At 47.4% G+C, this 20764-nt stretch overlaps 1 protein-coding gene and 1 long non-coding RNA gene across 6 annotated transcripts in view; one reads left to right on the top strand and one right to left on the bottom strand.

The window, feature by feature from the left end:
- The first annotated feature begins 2284 nt into the window (after positions 1-2284).
- Positions 2285-7814, top strand: LOC120507808. The gene is made up of 2 exons (XR_005628855.1): positions 2285-3701; positions 3857-7814. It is a non-coding gene; the product is annotated as an uncharacterized LOC120507808 (long non-coding RNA).
- The window catches only part of VEZF1 (vascular endothelial zinc finger 1), a 14862-nt gene continuing 442 nt past the window's right edge, over positions 6345-20764 (bottom strand). The window contains exons 1-7 of one of the 5 annotated variants that reach the window (XM_039720896.1): positions 19577-20490; positions 14893-15590; positions 14110-14173; positions 12942-13125; positions 11290-11514; positions 9159-9203; positions 6345-8809 (exon numbers count right to left, since the gene is read on the bottom strand). In XM_039720896.1, coding sequence (XP_039576830.1) covers positions 8382-8809; positions 9159-9203; positions 11290-11514; positions 12942-13125; positions 14110-14173; positions 14893-15590; positions 19577-19606 — 1674 coding nt within the window. In that variant the 5' untranslated portion in view covers positions 19607-20490 and the 3' untranslated portion in view covers positions 6345-8381. Of the gene's footprint in view, positions 8810-9158; positions 9204-11289; positions 11515-12941; positions 13126-14109; positions 14174-14892; positions 15591-16004; positions 16025-19576; positions 20496-20764 lie in introns of those variants that run through there. The other 4 variants (XM_039720898.1, XM_039720900.1, XM_039720899.1 and 1 more) reach the window with 4 other exon arrangements.

Here is a 20764-nt window from a genome sequence, read left to right as displayed (position 1 = left end):
AGTGCAGCCACAGCCGCTGGGGCAGCTGCTCGGAAGTGGTGCAAGAGCTGGACCCAGATGCTCCCCCTGCTCTCATTTCCTGTTTTTTCGGCCAGCTTTCCACCCAGCTGGGTGGGTTGCTTTCTCCTTCCAGCTTCCCACTCCGTTCAGGGGCTGTCTGGGTCGCTGCTGTGCCCACCCAGCTCCCGTGCTGGCCCCGGGAATGGGAGAACAGCCAAAACAGACACAGGAAAACCTGGTCCCCACACTGCCAGCCCAGTGCCCCTGAGAGTGCCACTGAGCAGAGGTGAGGCTGCAGCCACTGTCCCTCCACCCCCTGACATGGTGACAGAGATGTTGCCACCACAACAAGAGAGGGACCCATCTCTGCCTCGTGCACCTTTGAAAGCCTCTGTGCTGTTATTTCAAAGTTTTTTCTTATTTTATAGTTATCAATTACTATCACCTTGTGCTGCCTCAAAGACTCCCAGCTCTGACCACGAGCCCACCCACAGGGTTAGGGCAGAGCCCCTTCCCACACGTCCCACCTGGGATTTTACCCTCACAGCAGATCCTGACCATGAATGACCCTCTGATCCCCTCCTGGCTCTCCAGTGCCAGCATCCCCAGCATGCCCTGTTGTGTGTGCCCCCACAGAGGGTGTTGCTGCAGGCAGACAAACTCCAGCACGCCCTGTGAGGATGCTGCTGCTCCCAGGGCTCGGGGCACCACAGTTCCAGTGCCACAGCAAAGCCCCTCAGCCACGCCACCAACGCCGTCAGGTGTCGGCAGGTTTTGTCCATTTTCTTCTCATCTGAAAGCTCTTTTTTCATAAAATGCTGGGAAAGTTCAAACTTTCCCAGGAACTGTGTGGCTGGGAGGAGGGTGGGCACGTTTGACAGAAACGATTTTGGCTGTCAGAGGCTCTGGCAGCAGGGCTGTGCACAGGCAGGGATTGGTGCACAAAGCTGTGCCAGCGTTGGGCACATCCTCAGCACGGGGTGCTGGATACTCAGTGGGAAAGGCCACGGGTGCACAGCTACCAGGAGGTGATGGCAGGGTCTCCAGTGCCGTGATAACCACCAAAAACTTCCCACCAAAAGCTTCCCACCACCAGCACCGGGCAATCTGCGCTCCCACAGGGCTCCCCTGGGGTCCCATTGCCCCAGTGCCGCGCTCCCGCCGAGCACTTCCACAGGAAAACCTCTGTGAAAACCACAAGAAGCTTCTCAGCGCAGCAGATGCTGCCTCAGCCTGTGTTCTTGGCGATGGAGGAGGAGGAGGAGGATGTGAGGAAAGCCACAGCTTCCCCAGCCGCAGGGCAAAGCCCCAGCGGCAGCCTCAGGGGTCAGCCCAGGATGGTGGTTCCCCCCTGGAAATCCTTACGGCTCCAGCCCCCGTGTTTGTTGTCAGTGGCAGCAGCAGGAGGAGGTGTGAGGAGGAGGTGCGACTCCACTGCTTTTTAAGAAAATAATAAAAAAGAGCCTTTCCAACCCGCCTGAGAGACAGACGGTGCAGGAGAGCACTGCTCTGAGCGGTGCACTTGCCTCCTTCTCCATCGCTGTCTGCCCACAACCCACTGGCAGCAATCTCAGCGCTGGACAGGAGCCCCAGGTGAGGATCAGCCTGCCAGGGGGTGCCCTCCATCCTCAAGGAGGATGACAGAGGTGGCTGAGCTGGGCACCCGGTCGGGGGCTCACAAATGACCCTGGTCACGCAGGAGGTGACCACCACGCTGTGGCACACCCGCCAATTCCTGCACCGAGCGATGCCCACCCGGCGGGGATGGCGGCGTGCGAGGTGCGCTGCTCCTGGACGCGGCACGGGGGACAGGGACGATGTCCAGCAGCGGGAAGCCACCAAACGCACAGCCCCGGTGGCACGGAGGGGAGCGGCGATGCTCCGGGGCTGAGCGGGACGCGGCTCCTGCCCCGGGCCGAGCCGGCCGGCCGCGCCGGGCCCCACCGGGGATGGCTCCTGGTTCACCGGGGATGGCTCCTGGTTCACCCGGGACAGCCCCTGGCCCACCCGGGATGCCCCCTTGGCCCCACACCGCCCCGTGGGCTCCGCACGCGGCCCCTCCCGAGCCCGGCGGGCGCGGGGCCGCGTCCGCCGGGCCGGAGCGCCCCGCGGGCAGCGCCCAGCTCGGTTCGGCCCGGCCGGGGGCATCGAGGGGCGGCACCGCCCGGGCCCCGCCGCTCCCCGAGGCGAGATAGCCCTGGTGGGGTCCTGGGGATCTCGGGGTCCCCCCGTTGTCCCCAGGATTCCCCAGCGCCTCCAGCCATGGGGTCAGCGCCTCCGGCCCTGAGTGGCCTGTGGCCGGTGTGTGGAGGGAGCAGCATCCCGAGATCCCATGGATGCTTGGATGGATGGACCCATCCCAGATTTCCAGGCTGGCTCTCAGCCTCTTCCACACCTTTGGAGAGTCCCAGGCTGCTGGAGCCTGGACCTCCAGTCTCGTGGTAAGGAAGGGGAGACAGCCCCGCTGCCCCTCAGCTGAACATCGCAGGCGGGTTACAGCCCAGCATCGCTCGGAGCAGACAGAAAACAGCCGTCCCTGTACCGCACGCTCTGGCTGACAGCTCGGCACGGGAAGCGATCTCCTCTTACAAATTACAGGAGCCCGTTTACACAGGGCAAACACTCCCCGTTCCACGGAGAGCAGAGCGAGACCGCCAGCGGCAGCAGCTCAGAGCCTCCTCTTCCCTCCTGGCTCTCCAAACCTTCCAGACATGCTGCGGGAAGAACTCCACACTGCTGGGCACCACGGCCTCCCACAGCAGCCTGCCACAGCCAGAGACTGCTCGGGTGCACGGCTGTGGCTGCTGGAGCCCGAGCACGTGTGGGATGGCCCAGAGCTCTCACAGGACAGCTCTTGGCGCTGAGAGTTGTCCTGCTCCATCATTCCATCTGTGTCTGGGAGCTGAGCAGTCCTGGGTGAAGATGTGGAAGGCTCTGACAGGGAACACAGAGTAGGAGTGGAAATACTGGAGGCAAAGCTTCGGTTTTCAGCGCCTACTGAACATGTGCCTCATCATTCTCTTGCCCAAGTTAGCGCAGATCTGACTCTTCCAAGGCACAGCGCCTTGCAGGGAGCTTTGGTGGCTGCAATCTCCTCCTAATCCAGGCTTGTTTCAGGGAAAACAGGCAATTTTATATCCCTTTGATATGGGTCTTAGCTGCTAATGATGCTAGGAAGTAAAAAGAAATGGGCATAGAAATACACAACTATGAAGAATTAAAATAGTGAATTTAATTCAGCCAATTCCAACAAAATTGGTAATCCCCTGAAAAACAAACCTTGCACAGAAAACACAGAACAGAAATGGTTCATCTTGACAGCTGGTGAAAACAACTGGGTGAAAAGGTGAATGGAATATTTCTGACTTCTCTGGAAAACAAAAGGTTTCACACATCCTGAAAATGCCCTATTTTTGACTAAATGGGTCGGTTTGTGAGGCAGGGATTGTAAATGCTCTGCAAGGAAAGCACAGCTCTGAACTGCAGATGCCAAATGTCTGCTTTTCAGAAAGCACTGATGCTTCCCTAAAGGAAAAGCTGGGACCTCTAAAAATCCTAGAAACATGGAACGGTTTGGTCTGGAAGGGAAACTCAAAGCTCATCTCACTCTAAGCCTCCACCAAGAGCAGGGACACGTTCCACTAGACTAGCCCAGAAACCTGAAGAACAACAACAACAACAAAATATGATATTTAAGAATGGTAAGTCTGGCTGGGGCTGCAGGGCCATGCAGAGGCCCAGGAAAGCACGCGGGGCTGTCGCAGGCGTGTGGAGGGAGCTGGCTGGACAGCCTGGCTCAGCTCCTCGCCACTGAAACACTCTTTCCAAAGCAATACCAAAAAAGGTTTGTTTCTAGGTCAGGACCTCAGCACTCAATTTGAACCAGGGGCTGACAGTCCAATCTGAACACAGCTGTAAAATGGATTCGCGGGAGAAGCTTTGGCATTCCTTTTGTAATTAGAAAACAGCCACTGAGGCGTGTGCCTTTAAAGGTGAAAGCTATTTTTGACATAAAAATTAGCACGTAGTTCCTCTGTCATCCCTCGGCTGCTGTGCTGGGAGCTGAGAGTGAACAATCCAAAGATAAGCAAGAAGTATAAACATGCTGAATTATACAAATACGTAGAAGGGGATCAGGTTGAATTTGTTTTATTTTGTGACAGTTAGGAGACAAGGAGATTTATTCTTACACTTTTTCTCTAAAAAGCACTGGTTAAAAGGTCCACTTAAGCGCTGAAACCCCAATGGCATTAAAAAACTTGAAGAGCTTTTAATAGCTACCTATTGAAATTACTGTTAAATCTATTTTTGAGATGGATAAACTAAGCTACCAATGAAGCAGGGCAGGAGTTTTTGGGAGGGCCCAGCAGTGAGGAACTGTAATTCATTTCTCAACAACTCAGCTCCTGTACAGGGACCTTGAGATAAAAACTACCAATGCTTTAACAACCTGAGCATTCTTTAAATTCCAATTTTCTCTCTTTGGTGGGAATCTAACCCCGACAGCCCTGAAAATGAACCTGAGGCAGTTTTCAGGATACAGCTCAGAGTGGCTGTTTCTAAAATAAAAGTGAGGGAAGAGCAGCAGAACTTGGAGGCTTATCAGCACCCGGAATGGCCCGGCTAATCCTCGGCAGCCCCGGCCCCTTTATGTAACCTGGGATTGCTGCAGCTCAGCAGCTTACTGGGGTCTGGGTGCTTTTCTTTAAACCTCTTTCTTGTGGACAAATGCAAACACATTAAATACTTCTTTCTTTTGCCTCTCTAAGGAAAAAAATTGTTGTAAGAGGGAAAAAAAATGTTTTATTTGTATCAATGGCTAATAGAATTAAACTTGTATGCTGAGACTGAAACGTGTTTCTCTCTGATCCATCGTGACTGAACAGAACTTTCCCAGTTTACAATACTCAGGTGTAACTCTTGAAAGAAAGGTTGAATCCCAAATTTCTCTTCATCCCGAACACTCTCTGGAGGTGTTGGGGTGTTCCGAATAAAGAGAAAAGCAGCCCCTTTACACCCTGTACCCCATTTCTGGCTGGCTGTGCTGCAGTACTTCCATCCCTGTGGCCACCTCCCCGCGGCTCTCCTTGCCCAGGGGATGCCTTTCCATGCCCTCCATGACTGCTCTGACTGTCCACGGCACACATCCTTCCAAGGCAAAGCCAGCTCTCGAGCTCTCGGCCGTGCTAAGCCATTCACCTCACGCTGAATGCTTACGGAAACTTCAGAAGGAAAAAAATAAACCCCCTATTGAACTCCTTGCAATCGGAGACCTGAATGGGCTCGGTGTAAACCCCACTCGAACCAGCGGCAGCAATAGGCTTCCCTGGATGTTGGATTCCATCCAGCTTAAAAGTTTCCATGAAATAAACTAGGCTAAGCGCATCAGCTGCATAGGAACTAACTCGGTGTAACAGGAGCATCTGTTCTTCACGTCCACCATTTTCTCAGAGCCCCAGCCCGGCGGCGCTGCGAGGTGCCGGCGGGTCCCGGGCACGGAGCAGCAGGAGCATAGCACGCACGTGGTATAAACTACTGCACCAGGTAGCTTTTGTTTGTCAGAAAAACAGCTTAATGTATTTGCAAGGATGGCATTACAGAGCGAAGTCAATGTCCGCACTGAGACAGCAGAGGAGCACACCTCGGACCCATTAATACACGGTACAAAGCAAATGTTTACCCAAGTACAAATGAAACAGGTCGACAATTAGCTAATGCAGCTTTGTGGACATAAACCAGGTACAGTCGAGCAGAACCAACATAAAATAAAAAGGAAACAGCCCTTTTCCTAAGCCACGCTAAGAGCACCGTGGTTAGTGGTTTGGGAAGCCTCTGTCACGGTGAAAAATTTCCTTGCCGGTGTTTAATGTGTTTATTCTACTGCTACACTGCTGGGATAAAAATAACAGCTGGCTGTACAAGGGACCCACTGTCAATACTGCAGTAATTGACAACATACAATTAAGTCTCACACCTGTTTATTGTAAGTAATTCATAGATAACCACTTCTAGTACACATTTTCATATTGGCTTTTAATGCTTTTGTTCTCTTTTTTTTTTTTTTTTAAGCTCAGGGATACCCAAATTTCACCTAAGGGTCATCACTGTGGTTACCCAGACCCAGAAGGCTATACCTACTTTGGGGAACTGGTGCAAGGTGGCCAGGGATGGCAGAGATGGCTGGGGAACTGCAGGCCCCAACATGCAGGACGGTGTGGAGCGGCAGGGGGCCGGGGCAGGGGCTGGGGACATGCTGGCCGTGCGCGCCGGGCTCACACAGGGCCAAAACAAAGACCTCTACACACCTGGAGTAAGAACAGTGGTAACAAAGTCATAGCTACATATTCTTCTCTACATTTTTGTTTATTGAGACAAACTAATTAAAAGGCACAAACATAGGGCATATGTTTACATGGACATTATAACAAACATATACATTAAAAGTGTAGGAATGTGTTTCCTTTCTGCTAAACAGAAAGTTCCTAAGCTTTTATATATACAAAAGTTGTACAATTTGATGTCCTAAAGTACAAAAGATCATTTATAAAATTATTTTACACTAAGCTCTATTATTTTTTTTGTTTGTTTTTGTTTTACTATGTAGTCCAAGCCCCTAGAACAGTTTCACGTAAGGATACAGATACCTGTCACCTGAGCCAGCAGCCTGGCAATCACTGCTCGCACGGACACGGCCGGGGAGGAACGGAAGCAGTCCAGTGTGACTGGTCAGTCCTGCTAGCACTCTGTGAAAATGCACACGCTAATCTCCAGAGCTCTCAACTTCATTAAGATAAAAACATCTCAACTGTCATTTCCTCTTTTTTTTTTCCTCTTTTTTTAAAATTTTATTTAATGTAGAGGTTGGGTTTAGGGTGGTTTGTTTTTTTTTTTTTTTAAACAAAGTTTTAAAAATGTGAATATGTGACATGATAGTCTAAAAAGTATATCTGTTTCCCTAGACTTTGCTTTCTACTTTATGTACAGATAAACAGGTTAAGAAAAAAAAAAGCACATGTAGCTTAAACATGTGTGACCATTTATGAGCAGTTCTGGGCTGGACAGCTCGGCACCCCAGAACTCCCACAAATTGATAGAAATGTGTTAACACAATAGAAGAATAACGTAAAAATGATGATGTTTGCAAATATTTACAAAGTTGAACAGATTTGCACAACACTTGATTAAGAAATAGGGGAGAAATTAAAAGACGCTCTCTGCTTGTCCTGGAGGGGCATCCTACCTAGTTAGTGGTTAGAATAAAAACTGTATACAATTTAATATAAGACAAAACTTCTAGTGAACAACTAACACGTCTGTCCCCTGCTGGAACACCAGCAGGCTCTGACTGGGAGGCAGAGGGCATAAAAATCACACCCAGGGCCTCCAGAATCTTCCAGCTTAAAGCAATTTTCCTTAAATTTCCAAGCACTCCTTTTGCTCCTAGATAAGAGTCCCATGGGGGTCTGACTGTTCAGAGACCATGTTTACATACATTTCAACTCCTCTTCTGTCAGCCATGGCTGTTTCTCACCAAACAATAACAGGTTTTTTTTAAAAAAATGTTGACTACAATGCTCTATTCCCTTAGGGTAATATGTTGGGTAATATTTACATCTCCAAATATCAGGTCACAATCCCTATTATATGTTGAAGTTAGAATGATAAGTTATCATATGCTTTGCATATCAGAGCTGGTATCACCTTTCCCATAGGGAATGCTGCCTGAAATTACCATATTCCCAAAGGTAAAATGCATATTTTCTCCAAAAATGCATTTTTTTTAAAATGACAACATTGTAATGCATTTACTCCTTAAAAAAAAAAAAACAACCAAGAAAAATAAAACATCAACACAGACAAAGGTTCTACACTAGCTCAGAAACAGTGGACTTGCCTGGCAGGTTAAAATGAGCCATCCACCCTGTCACAGATACAGAGGGGTCTTCGCTAGTGTTTAGATTAAAATAATTTTCTAAGTTATAATTTGAGGGGATAAAACATAAAACTGGTTTTTTAAATTACCTTTTTTTGGTTTTTTTTCTCCTTTTTTTTTAACTCTGGCAAATAAGTATCTGTTCTAATTCAGCATCAGTCAGCTACAATGTAAAACTTACTTTAAATGAAGTGCTCCAGTGAAACTCAAGCCTGAACCATGCCAGTCAAATCAAGGGGAAGATGCTACTATGGTCTCTGATGGTGTTGCCCCAGTGTCTTAGTCTGAATTTATTATTAACTAAAACAAAACAAAACAAAAAACCCAACAAAACAAAACAAAAAAAACAAAACAAAAACCAAAAAAAAAACCCAACCAAACAAAACCCAAAAAAGAACTGCTGGTAAGGATTCCATTTTAATCCTTTTTAATACTGTTTAGAACTTGTTTACCAGGGAGGAGAGGTGGGCAAGGCCTGGGGCAGGAAAGGCATGCTCTCCACTGGTCTCATGGCTATGTTGAGGGGACCAGCCAGCGTCATGGGGGTGGGCAGGTTCATGGGGGACGTGATGGTGACGGGGTGCGCTATGTTCACCGGGGCGGTCACCGGGGTGGGCAGGTTCACCGGGGTGGTGAGCGTCAGTGGAGAGGTCATGGACAGAGGGCTGGTTATGGTGACAGGATGCCCTAAGTTCATCGGACTGGATATATTAACTGCACTTGATACATTTACTGGACTTCTCATGCTCATTGCAGCTGCCACTGTGACTGGGTTTGTGATAGTCCCAGAAGCCACAGAGGACGTTATATTGAATGGAGTAGTAAGAGTCACAGGCGTAGTAGCAGCAGTGGAGGTTTGGCACAAGTTAGCAGCTTCTAAAAATGAGACATAAAAAAGACAAAAAGTTTTTAACACATAAAAAAACCATGGACAAGATTTAAACAAAACAAAACAAAACAAAAAACCCAAAAACCGAACAAGAACAGGTACAAATTCTGGAATTATTTTCTTTAGGTATTATTAGTAAGTTAAAACTGTTAACATTCTATAGCCTACAGGAAATACAAACTCTCATGCAGGTCATTTCAATTGAGTATTTTTTTTCCTGAGAAGTCAAGTGAGGTTGTCTTAGCAAGAGGGTTTTTCCATGTTCATAAAAACAGTATTGTACAATCAAAAAATCCTCCCAAGAGGAACAGTAGAAATAGAGGAGAGTGTACATACCGAAGGGTACGTACTCTATAGCCTTCTCAAAGGTGAACTGACATTCTGTGAAGGTTTTAAAAAGTCATTATTAGGGACTGATAAGCAAAGCTCGTTTCAATATTTACCTGCTTATTTCAGTCTTAATTATTGCTACTAAACTGCTCCACTGCTCACACTACCTGTACTTCAAGGCTACCCCAGCAGCACATCCCTCAACCCCATCAGCTCCTCAGCTTCCACACAAGCTCCAGCTCCACACCATGTTGGTTTGGGGGGTTCTGGGGGGTTTGCAGCAAGCAGGACTGAAGTGCAGAGCAAGGGGCACCCAGGAGGCCGGGGCTGGGGAGCAGGGCTGGCCGGGGGACGCGGGGGGGACGGGAAGCACTGCACATCCATCAGCACCACCTGCCGGCTACCACAGCAGGGAAGGGGAGGGCTGGCTGCTGCAGAAACAGGGAAAACACACTCTGCACCAACGCTACTGAGCCGTGCCTGCTTCCACGTTTGGAGGGCAGGACCCCAAGCTCAGTTACAGCCACGTGTCACAGGTAAGCCAGGAGCAAAGAGTCCACTTTGGGGCAATACAAATATAACTTTGGAAGCAACATTAGACCCATTCAAGGGTTACTGTTGGTTCTTCAAAGTCCATAGCTAGGAGGGGTGGGGAGGAAGGGAAAAGAGTAAAAAAAAAAAAAAAAAAAAAATGAAAAAAAAATGTTCTAGACAAAAAAAAAACCCCATCTAGTGTTGTAAAGCCACCACAAGTGGAACTAGCAGAGGAGAACCAGCATGGAAAGAGCAGCTCAAGCATGGCACTGACTGGTCTAACTTCACCTTCAAGCAGTCACACTCAAAGACACAGCCCACCCATTCCCCTTCCCCTGGTAAGTTAAGCTAAAAGCACCAGTGTGACACCACTGTTACCCACCCACCTCCCTCACCCCCTCCTGCCCCAAACCACTGTTCTGTTAATGCATATTCAACATTCTCAGTAAGAAAGGAAAAGGAAACAAGACATAGGAAAGAACAAGAAGAAAACAATTCTCAGTGATTTTCTATATCAAACATCATTTGCTTTATCTATTTAGTGGTCTGATGATATGTAATGTTTCTGTTATCACTGCATTTTAACATGAATAAGGTGTTTCTGCACTATCTGATCACAGAAGTCAATTACTGGCATAACAAGGGGAAAGGAAGCAAGCAGCCTAAAACACAAACAAGAACCTAGAAAACAAAAACAGACTGAAGAACTGAAAGGAAGGTTGAGAGAAAAGGAAAAAATAAGGTGAGTGAAAAACATTCTTAAAAACAGCCAGTAAAAAAGAGTAAGCAGTGGTCATTAAGAACCTCTAAAACATGTAATCCATGAAGTCACATGATAGGAATTAATAATCTGTTGTGAAACAAATAAGCAGCAGCAATGGGAGAATTTAAATTACTGTATCCTAAACCCACTAAACTGAAACAATCTCTTCCCTACAATGACCAACAACAGCAATCCCACTTCAATTACAGCAGCACAGGTAGAGGTAAGCTGTGAGCCAGCACTGATGAGAAACAGGATCACTGATTACCTCATTTTGTAATGAAACAAAGCAGCAGAAAGAGAGAGAGAGACAAAGCTCTCTGAGGTGTAGAAAACTTCATGCAAAGACAGTTACATGATGATAGAGCAGATGGAATAAATTGGGGGAGACAAGATGAACAGGACACAGAAAGCACCCACGTGCACCCCAGTGCTGATGCAGGGCAGGGGGTGTCTGTGTGTGTGAGTGTGTGTGAGTGTGTCTGTGTGTGTGTTTGTGTGTGTGTGTGAGTGTGTGTGTGCAGGCTGCTGAACAGGGTAAATAAGCACAAGCACAGCTAAAAGCCACATGCAAGTCACTCCCCCACTCCTGCCTGGAGCAGACACAAGCTCCCCTCTGTAACTGATGGCTCTGGGGACACAGGCAAGCACAGAGAGCAAGTCATGAGCAGGTCATTTAACACACCCTCCTCTGGGGCCTGCTTCCTCCTGCCCTCTCTTAGCTGTGACTTCTAAGAATGAAACTGCCATGCAAGACATCCTTCCTGACACCTCAAACTCCCTGTATGACTGAAGTCCCCAGTCTCACAAAGCAAGCACGTCACTATTGGTTTGTTTTACCTTTCTTCCTGGCTTTGACGGCCTCTTCCCACAATCTCAGGGTCTCTACCTGCTTTCCAGGCCAACTTGTTACGTGCTGCTGCTGCTGCTGCTGTTGCTGCTGCTGCTGCTGCTGCTGCTGTTGTTGTTGTTGTTGCTGCTGCTGCTGCTGCTGCTGCTGTTGTTGTTGCTGCTGTTGCTGCTGCTGTTGCTGTTTCTGGTTGCTGGTCTCTTCACTCATGCATGCTATGCCAATCAAGTAAGAACATAAATTCACCTTGAAAAGTTACTCTGTTTTCTGCTGACATCACAAAGGCAAATTCTACAAAGAGCATGTGGAATCTCACAGGATTCCAAGAACAAAATCACAGAGGTGTTTAAAACAGTATCATTAGTTCTGTGCTTCATAAAACTACTTTTCCAACAGCTAAAAACCAAAACAGAAGTCAAGAACATCTACTCTAAGTGCCAAAACCAGACTTCTCTTGTCATTATTTAGTTTGTATTTAGGAAGAACAAAAGACTCCAATCAGTCTCTAGAGCTCAAACTGAATCCACTTCTTCTAAACTTTAGCTCCAGCTTAAGAATGAAAAATTTAAAAAGTCTTTTTACTTTTTATTGCAAATATAACTTAAAATTTTCAGTTTACATCAGAGAACAGCCTGTCACTACTCTCTGGCCCCAGTACAGCTCATCATTTCCACCTCTAACAACTGCTCAAAATGCCTCATGTGAACTGGCTTAGCACCACCAAACTGGCTTGGGAAGCCAGAGTTGTAACCTATACCTTGAAAAATACTTCACATCCAAATTTCCTACTAAGCTCAACAATCAGGCATTTCAGACATTCCTAGTACCTTCAAATTATCCAGGAGTAACAGGAACTGCAAAGATGTTGTAAATTAATACAGTTTAAAGGCTTTAAGGACAAAGTTTCCAAAGACAGTCCTTACTTTATTCCTCTGAAAACCCGTTTTATATTACTAACCATGTGGGGTTAACTGAAGTTACAGGTATTTCAGTAGGGAAAATTTGAAAGTCAAGTCTTCATTTGCTTGCTAGGCATTCCCAGGTCCAGAGTTTAAGTCTAGAAGGAGCTATTACAAACATCTCATCTGACCTCCTGCACAACATCAGTCAAATGCCATTAATGGCCAAAACCTATCAGGGCTGGATTTAAATCCTTTTCTTGTCAGCTGCTGCCTGAGGGAGGAAACACTGAGCCCCAGGGTCAAAGCTCAGAGAAAGCAGAGAAATCTTTCTCCTGATTTTGATGAGCTTTGGATGAGGCTTCAGACCTGAAAGCTGGCAAATCTTAGCAGTTCTTAAATAGTCCAAAATCTCCAGGCTATCTGTTGGACTTTTAGACCTGCAGAGTTCGGGAACCAGCACTGAAATTAAAAGGTCAGAAAACCTGGGAACTCTTTTCTTCAAGAGATGGACCACTGTCATGCACTGCAGGGCATTCCCAAGGGATGAGAGCACAGTCTTGCAGCAAACCAACTCCACACACGCCAACTCTTGAGCTGAAGCACATTCTATGACTAAAGATCTACTCTGAAGAGGTGTGACCACCCAGACTGACAGACACGTAGCTGCGTTTAACGTCATCAAAGGCAATTCCCTTCACAAACACATTGTTATTAGAAATGTTTGTAAAACGTTCACCTACTTTTATTGATGCCTTGTTTACAGGTATTACAGTTGATACTTTGGCTCTGCCCGTGTGTCTTTAAGTGGCTGGTGATATATGCTGCACTCAGAAGTTTACCACAGATATTACACGATACCTTTCCTTCATGGCGCACCATGTGTGTCCGCAGTCTGTCTTTGGTGGCAAAGGCAGCAGTGCACGTCTAGATGGAGGACAAAGTTACACTTGAGGGGCAGGCAGAGCAGCACAGCATCACCCACAGGCCCTCTGGGAGCCCACGTTACCTGGCAGGTCCTAACAGTATCCTAAGTGCATTGACAACTTTAAGTTTTACCTGTATTTATAAGAAACAAAAATCAACCTACTCAGCAGAGACTGAGAATGGAATTTGCTTCTGAGACAATCAGGACAGAAATCATATTCTACACTGCTTGAACTTTCTGAAAACAGTGGGTTGCCTTACCCACCAATGAAAGAGGGAGCTTATTAAAAACACTTACAATAGGCAAAGTTGGTTTCTAATGTAATTTTACTGTACAAATATGAACTTGGTACCCTACACTGCTCAATTACTTCTGCTCCCATCCAGAACAAGGAAACAAAACCTTTTCCTAACACTGTTCTTTTTACCCAAGGCTTTTATTTAATAAGATGAGTCACTAAAACAGGTTGGAATAAGCATGGATATTCCAAGCAAAACAGTTAATTGTTCAAGGGCAATCAAATTATTTCTCCTAGACTCAGTCATCAACTTAGGACAACTTGCTTTCCCCTTCCAGCAAAATAACAGATCCAGAATCAACCATTCCCACCCATTTTAAATAGATGTGCTGAGAAAGACATTTCATTTGAACATGCTGAAAAACACACTGCACACATTACCCAGAAATGAGCACTAAGCTGAGGATGCTGCTACAATCCTACTACTAAGTTAAGCATATGGTAAAACAGAGCAACTATGCTGTTCTCCAAGAAAGAAAAAAGCCTCTAATCTTCCTAAAAAAGCAACCATGGTATCTTTTTAAAGTTCCACCAGAACTCCAGCACTGTGGTATGGTGGCAAATGTGGCTTTACTCCTAAACTTGCTTTTCAAAAGTCCAGGAGTAAATACAGCTCTGGAAAGATTCACCTGAGTCCCACTGACACAATAAGGTATTGTTCTTAATAAACCATTTTAGCCCTTACTTGGCATTTGAAGGGTCTCTCTGTTGAGTGAACATGTTTAACGTGACAGCTTAAATGATCAGGCCTGCAAGAAAGAGAGGAACAGGAGAAAAGTGCACACTGTTACAAACACAGAGCCAGGACAGCTTGGCCAGCAGAGCTGACACCACGCTGGGCACTCTCTGCAGCCCCCATCCCTCTGACAGCCAGGGTAAATCCCTTCCCCTCACCTATCAGGAGCTTCCTCTGCAACACCTCACAGCTGAAAACCAGCCTGTGGTTTAAAGCTTAACTCTGCTCTCCTCACACACCTGAAAATGGCACGTTTGGTCACACCTTGTGTAAAGGTGAGAGCGCAGCAGCTCTAAAGGTTGAACTTTTCTGTGTTGCAAGCACAGGTACAAACAGAGCTGGCAGCAGTGCAAGCTCCCCCTGTGCTGTCAGTGCCCTCCACCCTGCTGTAACACCAGATGAGTTTCCCTGCCCTGCCCCATTTGGTCACAGACCACCAAAGGCTGGTGAAGAGGCTCTGTGCCCACCCCCAGTGACACAGACACACATCTTATGGGACCTGCATGAGGTCAAGAAACCATGTGAAACCCCTCTCCTAAAAAAGTGATCACTTCTGGCCACTGTTAACCTTGCTTACATGGAGACTCCTCCACCCTAACTGCAGACAAGGCTCTTTATCCCCTCATCACTCTCCTCAGAAGCTTGGTTCTCCCAGCTCCTCACTACCACAGCTTAACCCTCCTGCTCATCAAAGCCAAGAGCGGAGCATGCCTGGGATTTGCTACGTGGTACCTTGAGAAGCCTTTTCCACAAACACCACAGGTGTAGGGTTTCGTGATGCCACCTTCGTGGGACCTCACGTGGTAGGTCATGCGATCCTTTCTCTTGAAGCGCTGATTGCAAATGGGACATTCGAAGGGTTTCTCGTCCGAGTGGGACAGCTTGTGCCGGTTGAGGTGGTACACGTCCCTGAAGGCCTTCCCACACATCTCACAGGCGTGGTTCTTCTTCACGGGCTTGCTGGGCTTCTTCACCGTCTGCGTCACCGCCATGGCCGTGGCGCCGGCGCTGCTGCTGGGGTTGGTGGCAGAGGAAGACGTAGTGACTGTGGACAGGATGCCTGCGATCGTCGAAACCAGCGAGCTCCGGCTGTTGTCACCAGCGATGGTCGAGATAAGGGGCACCATTGTGGTGGGAGTTTTCTTTGGCCGTGACACTAACTTTATCCCTGTGTGGCAGGACTCGTGACGCCTCAAATGGTAGCTGTCCCTGAAAGCTTTGCTGCAGTAAGTGCACACAAAGGAGGTTTTAGGTTTTTCCTTTTTAATCCCAACAATAGCATCCTTTAATGTTTCTGTTGCAGGCTGAGGTTTCTGCGTTATTGGTAAGGGCAGAATCGGCTTCTGATCGGGTGGCTCAACAGCAGAGCTCAGGAGAGGCAACAAACTGTTCTGTGCTGCCTGCTGTTGGTGGTGGGAGGCTTCGTGTGCCTAAAACCAAACATTCACACTTAAATTCTCTGGATGGGTGCTCGCTCTGGCACGGTGAGAACATTTACAAACGACAGGGAAGCACATTCTAGACCAAAAGCCACGGAAGGAACAACAGGGGAAGGTTACATAATGCTGGTTTTGGACAAGATAAACCGCTCACGCTGTAAATGCCCTGGCTGTGCAGGCCCTGTGCTAAGTGTAGGACACAGCACAACAATCAAGGAATTATTAAGTTTCTGGAGGGCAACTTTCTATGGAAGACAACTAGGTGCTTGTCAGATCTTTTAATAACAGCATTTCATCTTTACATAACAGATAACTCATTTTGCTAATGATCGTATCAGATGGCACATCAGGACTATCTCTGGAGAGGATGAAGGCACTGACAGGAGTTGCAAAACAAGGCCCCACCTTTAAGCCGAGCTTAGAGCACAGTGAGAATTGAAGCGCAGCCACAGAGAGCCAGGATGCGATAAGGCGTCTTGTTTAAACAGCGTGTTCGTACCCCTGTGCCAGCACTGAAACCAAAGCAACTGGAATCGGGAGCTGTCTAAAGCCACATCTCTATATTTAGCAGGTTCCTGATGCATTTATCCACTGACCACTGTGCTCTCTGCGTCTGGAACTAACAAGAATAGCGGCACGGCATTTTTCTCTTCGTCAGCAGCTACTTTGTGCTGGGAAGAGAAGCTGATCGATACACACTGGGAGACATCCAGGGATGCTGGAGAACACGGTTCGGGGTGTTGGGAACAAACCCTGAAAGCTGTTTGAAGGCAGCCAATACCAACTAACTCTGAACTAGAGAATCTGTGGCAGAACTACAGGGAAGGGAAGGGGGGCCCTGCAGCCAGCAGCGCTCAGCTGAGCTGCAGCCTGCCTGCCACGGGCTGTGCTGCACCACGCGTGCTTATTCTAAGGCAGAAACACTGCTATTAAAACTCATCCAGTCAGACTGGGACAAAACCCTGGCAGATACAATTTTAATGTGGTTTAGAAACCACACAGACCAATTCAGCCTAATGGAGCATTAAAATAAATCACTCCAGCACCTTAAGCCAGTTTAAGTGCATCTGTATTCAAGATGTGCCTTGGTCTCATCAGACCAGTTTTAAATCAGGCTCGTTATTAATGCAGCGTGCCAGGCCTGAAGCTGAGTTTGGGGAAACTTGCATTCCCATTAGATCAGTACTGCAGCCTTCCAGGACTCCTTTCCTATGGCTTTCCTCACAAAGTGACATGACTCAAAGCTGTGAGAGCTGAGTAAAACACTGTGGCAGTGCACAACCTGTCTACTTCTACATCTGTTGAGGTGGACAGTACTGGGAAGTGCACTCAGGCTAAGGCTCTTCCCATGGGAATCCATTTCAACACGTCCTTTGGACAAGCCAGTATTTCCAGAAGCTCACTTTGGGCCTTTTTCCCAGTTGTATCCTGGGTGCTTTGCCTGCCTGGATCGCAGCAGGGACCAGAGCATCTCTCCCTTGCTGTGGGACAGCTCCTGCATCACTCCAATCTCACTTTTTGGGAGCATGATGCTGGTGATCTTTGGAGAAAGGCCATGGGTGGATACCAACACTAACCCACGTGGGAGGAATACAAGCTCCCAAACACTCCAAGCCTGTGTGACAGGAAAACACTTTGCAGGAGAAAGCCTGGACTCCGGACACTAACCGGAGACAAAACTTGTGAGAATCATTAGGAGCCAGGCCAGGCTGTCCATCTGTATCTGCTTTTTAGATTCATCTGTGCTGAAGCTTGGGATGCAACAGGTAGGCTGGATATCAGCACACCTGCCTGGCCACAGCAGCCACCTTGAACAACAGCCCAGGGGCTGCTTTATTTCAGGGAGTGATTGCTGAAGAGCTGCATCCAGAACTCTCCTGGAGGCGATGCTGCTGAATCAGGGCACGGCACAAGCCCCAGCAGCTCCATTAAACTTTTCCCTGACTTCAGTGACAATTGTGGATGTTCAACCATTTATTTTCCATGTTTTCAACAAGGTTTTGACATATCTACATTGCATGAAAATAAGAGTTTGCATGATACGCACCGACAGCACAATACTGAGCAAGTTGTGCACTTCAACACAATTATAACTTAAAAAAATTCTGAAATGTTTTACAACTTCAAATCAGCATTAAACAATACTGTAAAACTGCACCAGAAGACACTGCAGAGCACCTAAGGATAGCTCCAGAGATACAATTTCAAAGGCAGAGCTAGCAGATCGGATAATGGAGAGCCCAAATCCTTTGGACAAGGTTCAAACTGAGGCAGTTTATGGATATTTTTATGCCTCAAAGAATCGTCAGCACTTCAAGGTAATGATGCACTTATTCCTACAGATCTGATGGAGACAGTGGACATAAAACAATGTACATTCATCAAGCTACAGGCTATGGAGCTGCTGCTTATATAAGTCTGCTTATCTTGGTTCCGAGGGAGCCAGCGTTACCCGCAGCCCCTCTGCCACGAGCTGTGTTCCTCAGTTTCCAGGGGCCGTTAAAGCCTTTTTTAAAAGGATCAGCCAGCATTTTTTTTTAACTCCCAGTTGGAGAAGGGAAGCCAGCACCTGCTGCACGCCTCTGGCAGGCGCAGTCATGCAGGCTCCAGCCACGGTTTTACTTTTTTACTTGACCCAGCGTTAACGTCAAGCCAACATTTTGGACATATTTTGATGGCCTGGGACAGGCTCTCCTGCAAAATCCCCTTGTTCTGTCACTAATTCCTTCTCTCCTGGGGGGGCAGTAAACAAAAAAACCCTGCAATTCATGACCCGGAGTGTAGGATGTGGCATTGTGAACTTCCAATGCCAGAGGCTAAAATATTTTTGTGCTTCAGCCTTAATGTGAGAGCAACAAATTAGCATGAGTCATATCTTGAACACTCCATCTGATGGATGAGTCCTCCTCACATTAACAGATACAACTTTCACTTCCCGAGCACATCCTAAAAGTGGTTTTCCAACTATGCATTTTGGGGACTAAGAAGATCCTAACAAGAACTGCTTATTCAGTAGCACGATTGTTTCTTTAGAAAGGGATACAATTCATCAAAATGCCACCTAAAAACAATCAAACAACTTTATTTGGAAGGAGCGGTTTACAGTCGCACAGCCCACTGCCACAGGACTAAAATTAAGACATCGAAACCTCCTCTAAAAACATTTGGCTAAAAATTACAACTTCATATTCCACGTATTAAGCTGTCCCTTAGGAATCCTGTCCCAGCTGGAACGCACACTTGGTTTAACACTCCCCCCAGAAAGAACAAGTGTGAATATTCAGTCACTTCCATTTGTTATTTAACTGACACTAGGGACAGGCTTTTAAATCCACACTTTTTAACTAGTTTTAACTAATCAGCTGGATCGGGGCTGATGTGCTGCTGTGAGAATGGGAAGAAGAAAAATGAAAGTCACATCAGGACTCTACCTCAGTGCTGCTTTCTGCTGGGTGCATTGGCACGCTCGCACCCCAAATCATTGATTCTAACAAAACCACTCAAGAAACAATATCCAGCATTTATTATGAGCTCTGAAAGCTTTATTATTTAGAGAGGGGAAAAAAAAAGAATCAGAGGAAAATTTCCACATCACAGTTTTATGAAGATGCTTCCGAGTCGCACGTTCGGAAAGCGAACTGCTGACTCCTTAATTAAAAGCAGCAAAGCTGACTCCTAAATCAGCGTGTGACATCACTACTTCAAAACTCAGCACCTTCAGAAAAGCACGGACGAGCAGCGAGGAGCTGGACACGTACTTGAGGCATTACTTGGCATTTCTCAGCCTGCTGCAATACAGTCCTGCCAGCCTAGGAAAAATTTCCCCTGGAAAACGCTCAGCTGGGAGGCAGCGAGGCACTAAGGCAGCCCCGGCTCGGAGGGAGATGGCCCTAAACTAAGGAGATTAACTTCTTAGCGTGAAGTTTCCTACGTGCGAATCACAACTGCCCACTAGAGTGAGAAATAATTCACCAGACCTCAGCCCAAGTCGGTGGCATCGCCCGCATCCAGGGGGAAAAGGCGGAAAACCCAGCGCCCCGCTCCCGGTACCGGCTCCCCGAACATTCCCGGCGTGTTTTCCGAGGCAGAGAACCCGAGCGAGTGACTCATCCCTTGGTACTTGCAAGGGACGAATTTTTCCTCCCTAAAGGAATGGTGCTCGCTCTTGGCGGATTTATTCATTCAACTCAGGTTTTCAAACTCGTGTCACGGGTTGGGTCTGGGTTTAATTCCGAGGAGGACAGTGAGGAAGCGAGCGGCCGCCACCGGGAACGTGCAAAGAGGATTATTTTACCTTGAGAAAGGTGATGTGCTGGGCGCTTTTTTTTTTTTTTTTTTTTTCCCTCCGCCGCTGCTGCTGCAATCACACATTTTATGTTTTCCAGCGCAAAAAAAAAAAAAAAACCCAACAAAAAAAAAAAAATCCAGGAGAAAACAATCTGGTGAGAAAGGGCTGGCGAGGCTCACAAAAGCCAGGCAAAGATTATTTTGTTTTTTAGGGTTTTTTTCTGGTACGTTGGATTTTCTTCGGAATTACATAAACAGCGGTGTTTTTAAGTCAGTCTTTCACCGACAGAAAGGGGGAAAATTGTGACTCAGTTGGCAAAGGGAGGGGTTGCACGCTCCACCGTCCCTATTCCTCCCCATTCCCGTTAGGATTTCGCCAGTTTTTACAGAAATCCGGCCCGCTCGCGTCCTATTTTAAAAGAAAACAAGCTCCCTCGTCAGCCGGCCCTGAGTCAGGCTGTTTAAAGAGGGATTAATTTATTCTCCCAGACACGGCGTTTGTTCCATCGGGGTTTTGTTGGAGCCCGGTGGAAGCTTGGGGTTGTTGTTTTTTTGTTGTTTTTTTTTGTTCGTGGTTTTTTTTTTTCTGTTGTTGTTTGTCTCTTTGGACGAGGGGGGAGAGAAAAACAAGCAAACACCAAAAATAAAAATAAAATTAAAAAATTAAAAAATCAAGAGCGATCTCATGTTTTGCGGGGCAAAAAAATAAAACCACAAATACGAACATCGGTGGTTCGCAATGAAAGCGGGAAGGGAGCGCGCTGCGGGGCGGCGGCGGAGGGAGAAAGTGCAGGAGGGAAGGAGCGAGAAGCGGAGCGGCGGGGCCGCTGAGGCGCTGCCCGGCGGGCCGGGTCGGGCCGGGCCGGGCCGGGCCGGGG

The sequence above is a fragment of the Passer montanus genome, unplaced genomic scaffold, assembly GCF_014805655.1.
Source record: "Passer montanus isolate IOZ18808 unplaced genomic scaffold, ASM1480565v1 scaffold44, whole genome shotgun sequence".
In the NCBI taxonomy this organism is placed as follows: Eukaryota; Metazoa; Chordata; class Aves; order Passeriformes; family Passeridae; genus Passer; species Passer montanus.
This window is presented reverse-complemented; position numbering and strand designations above follow the sequence as displayed.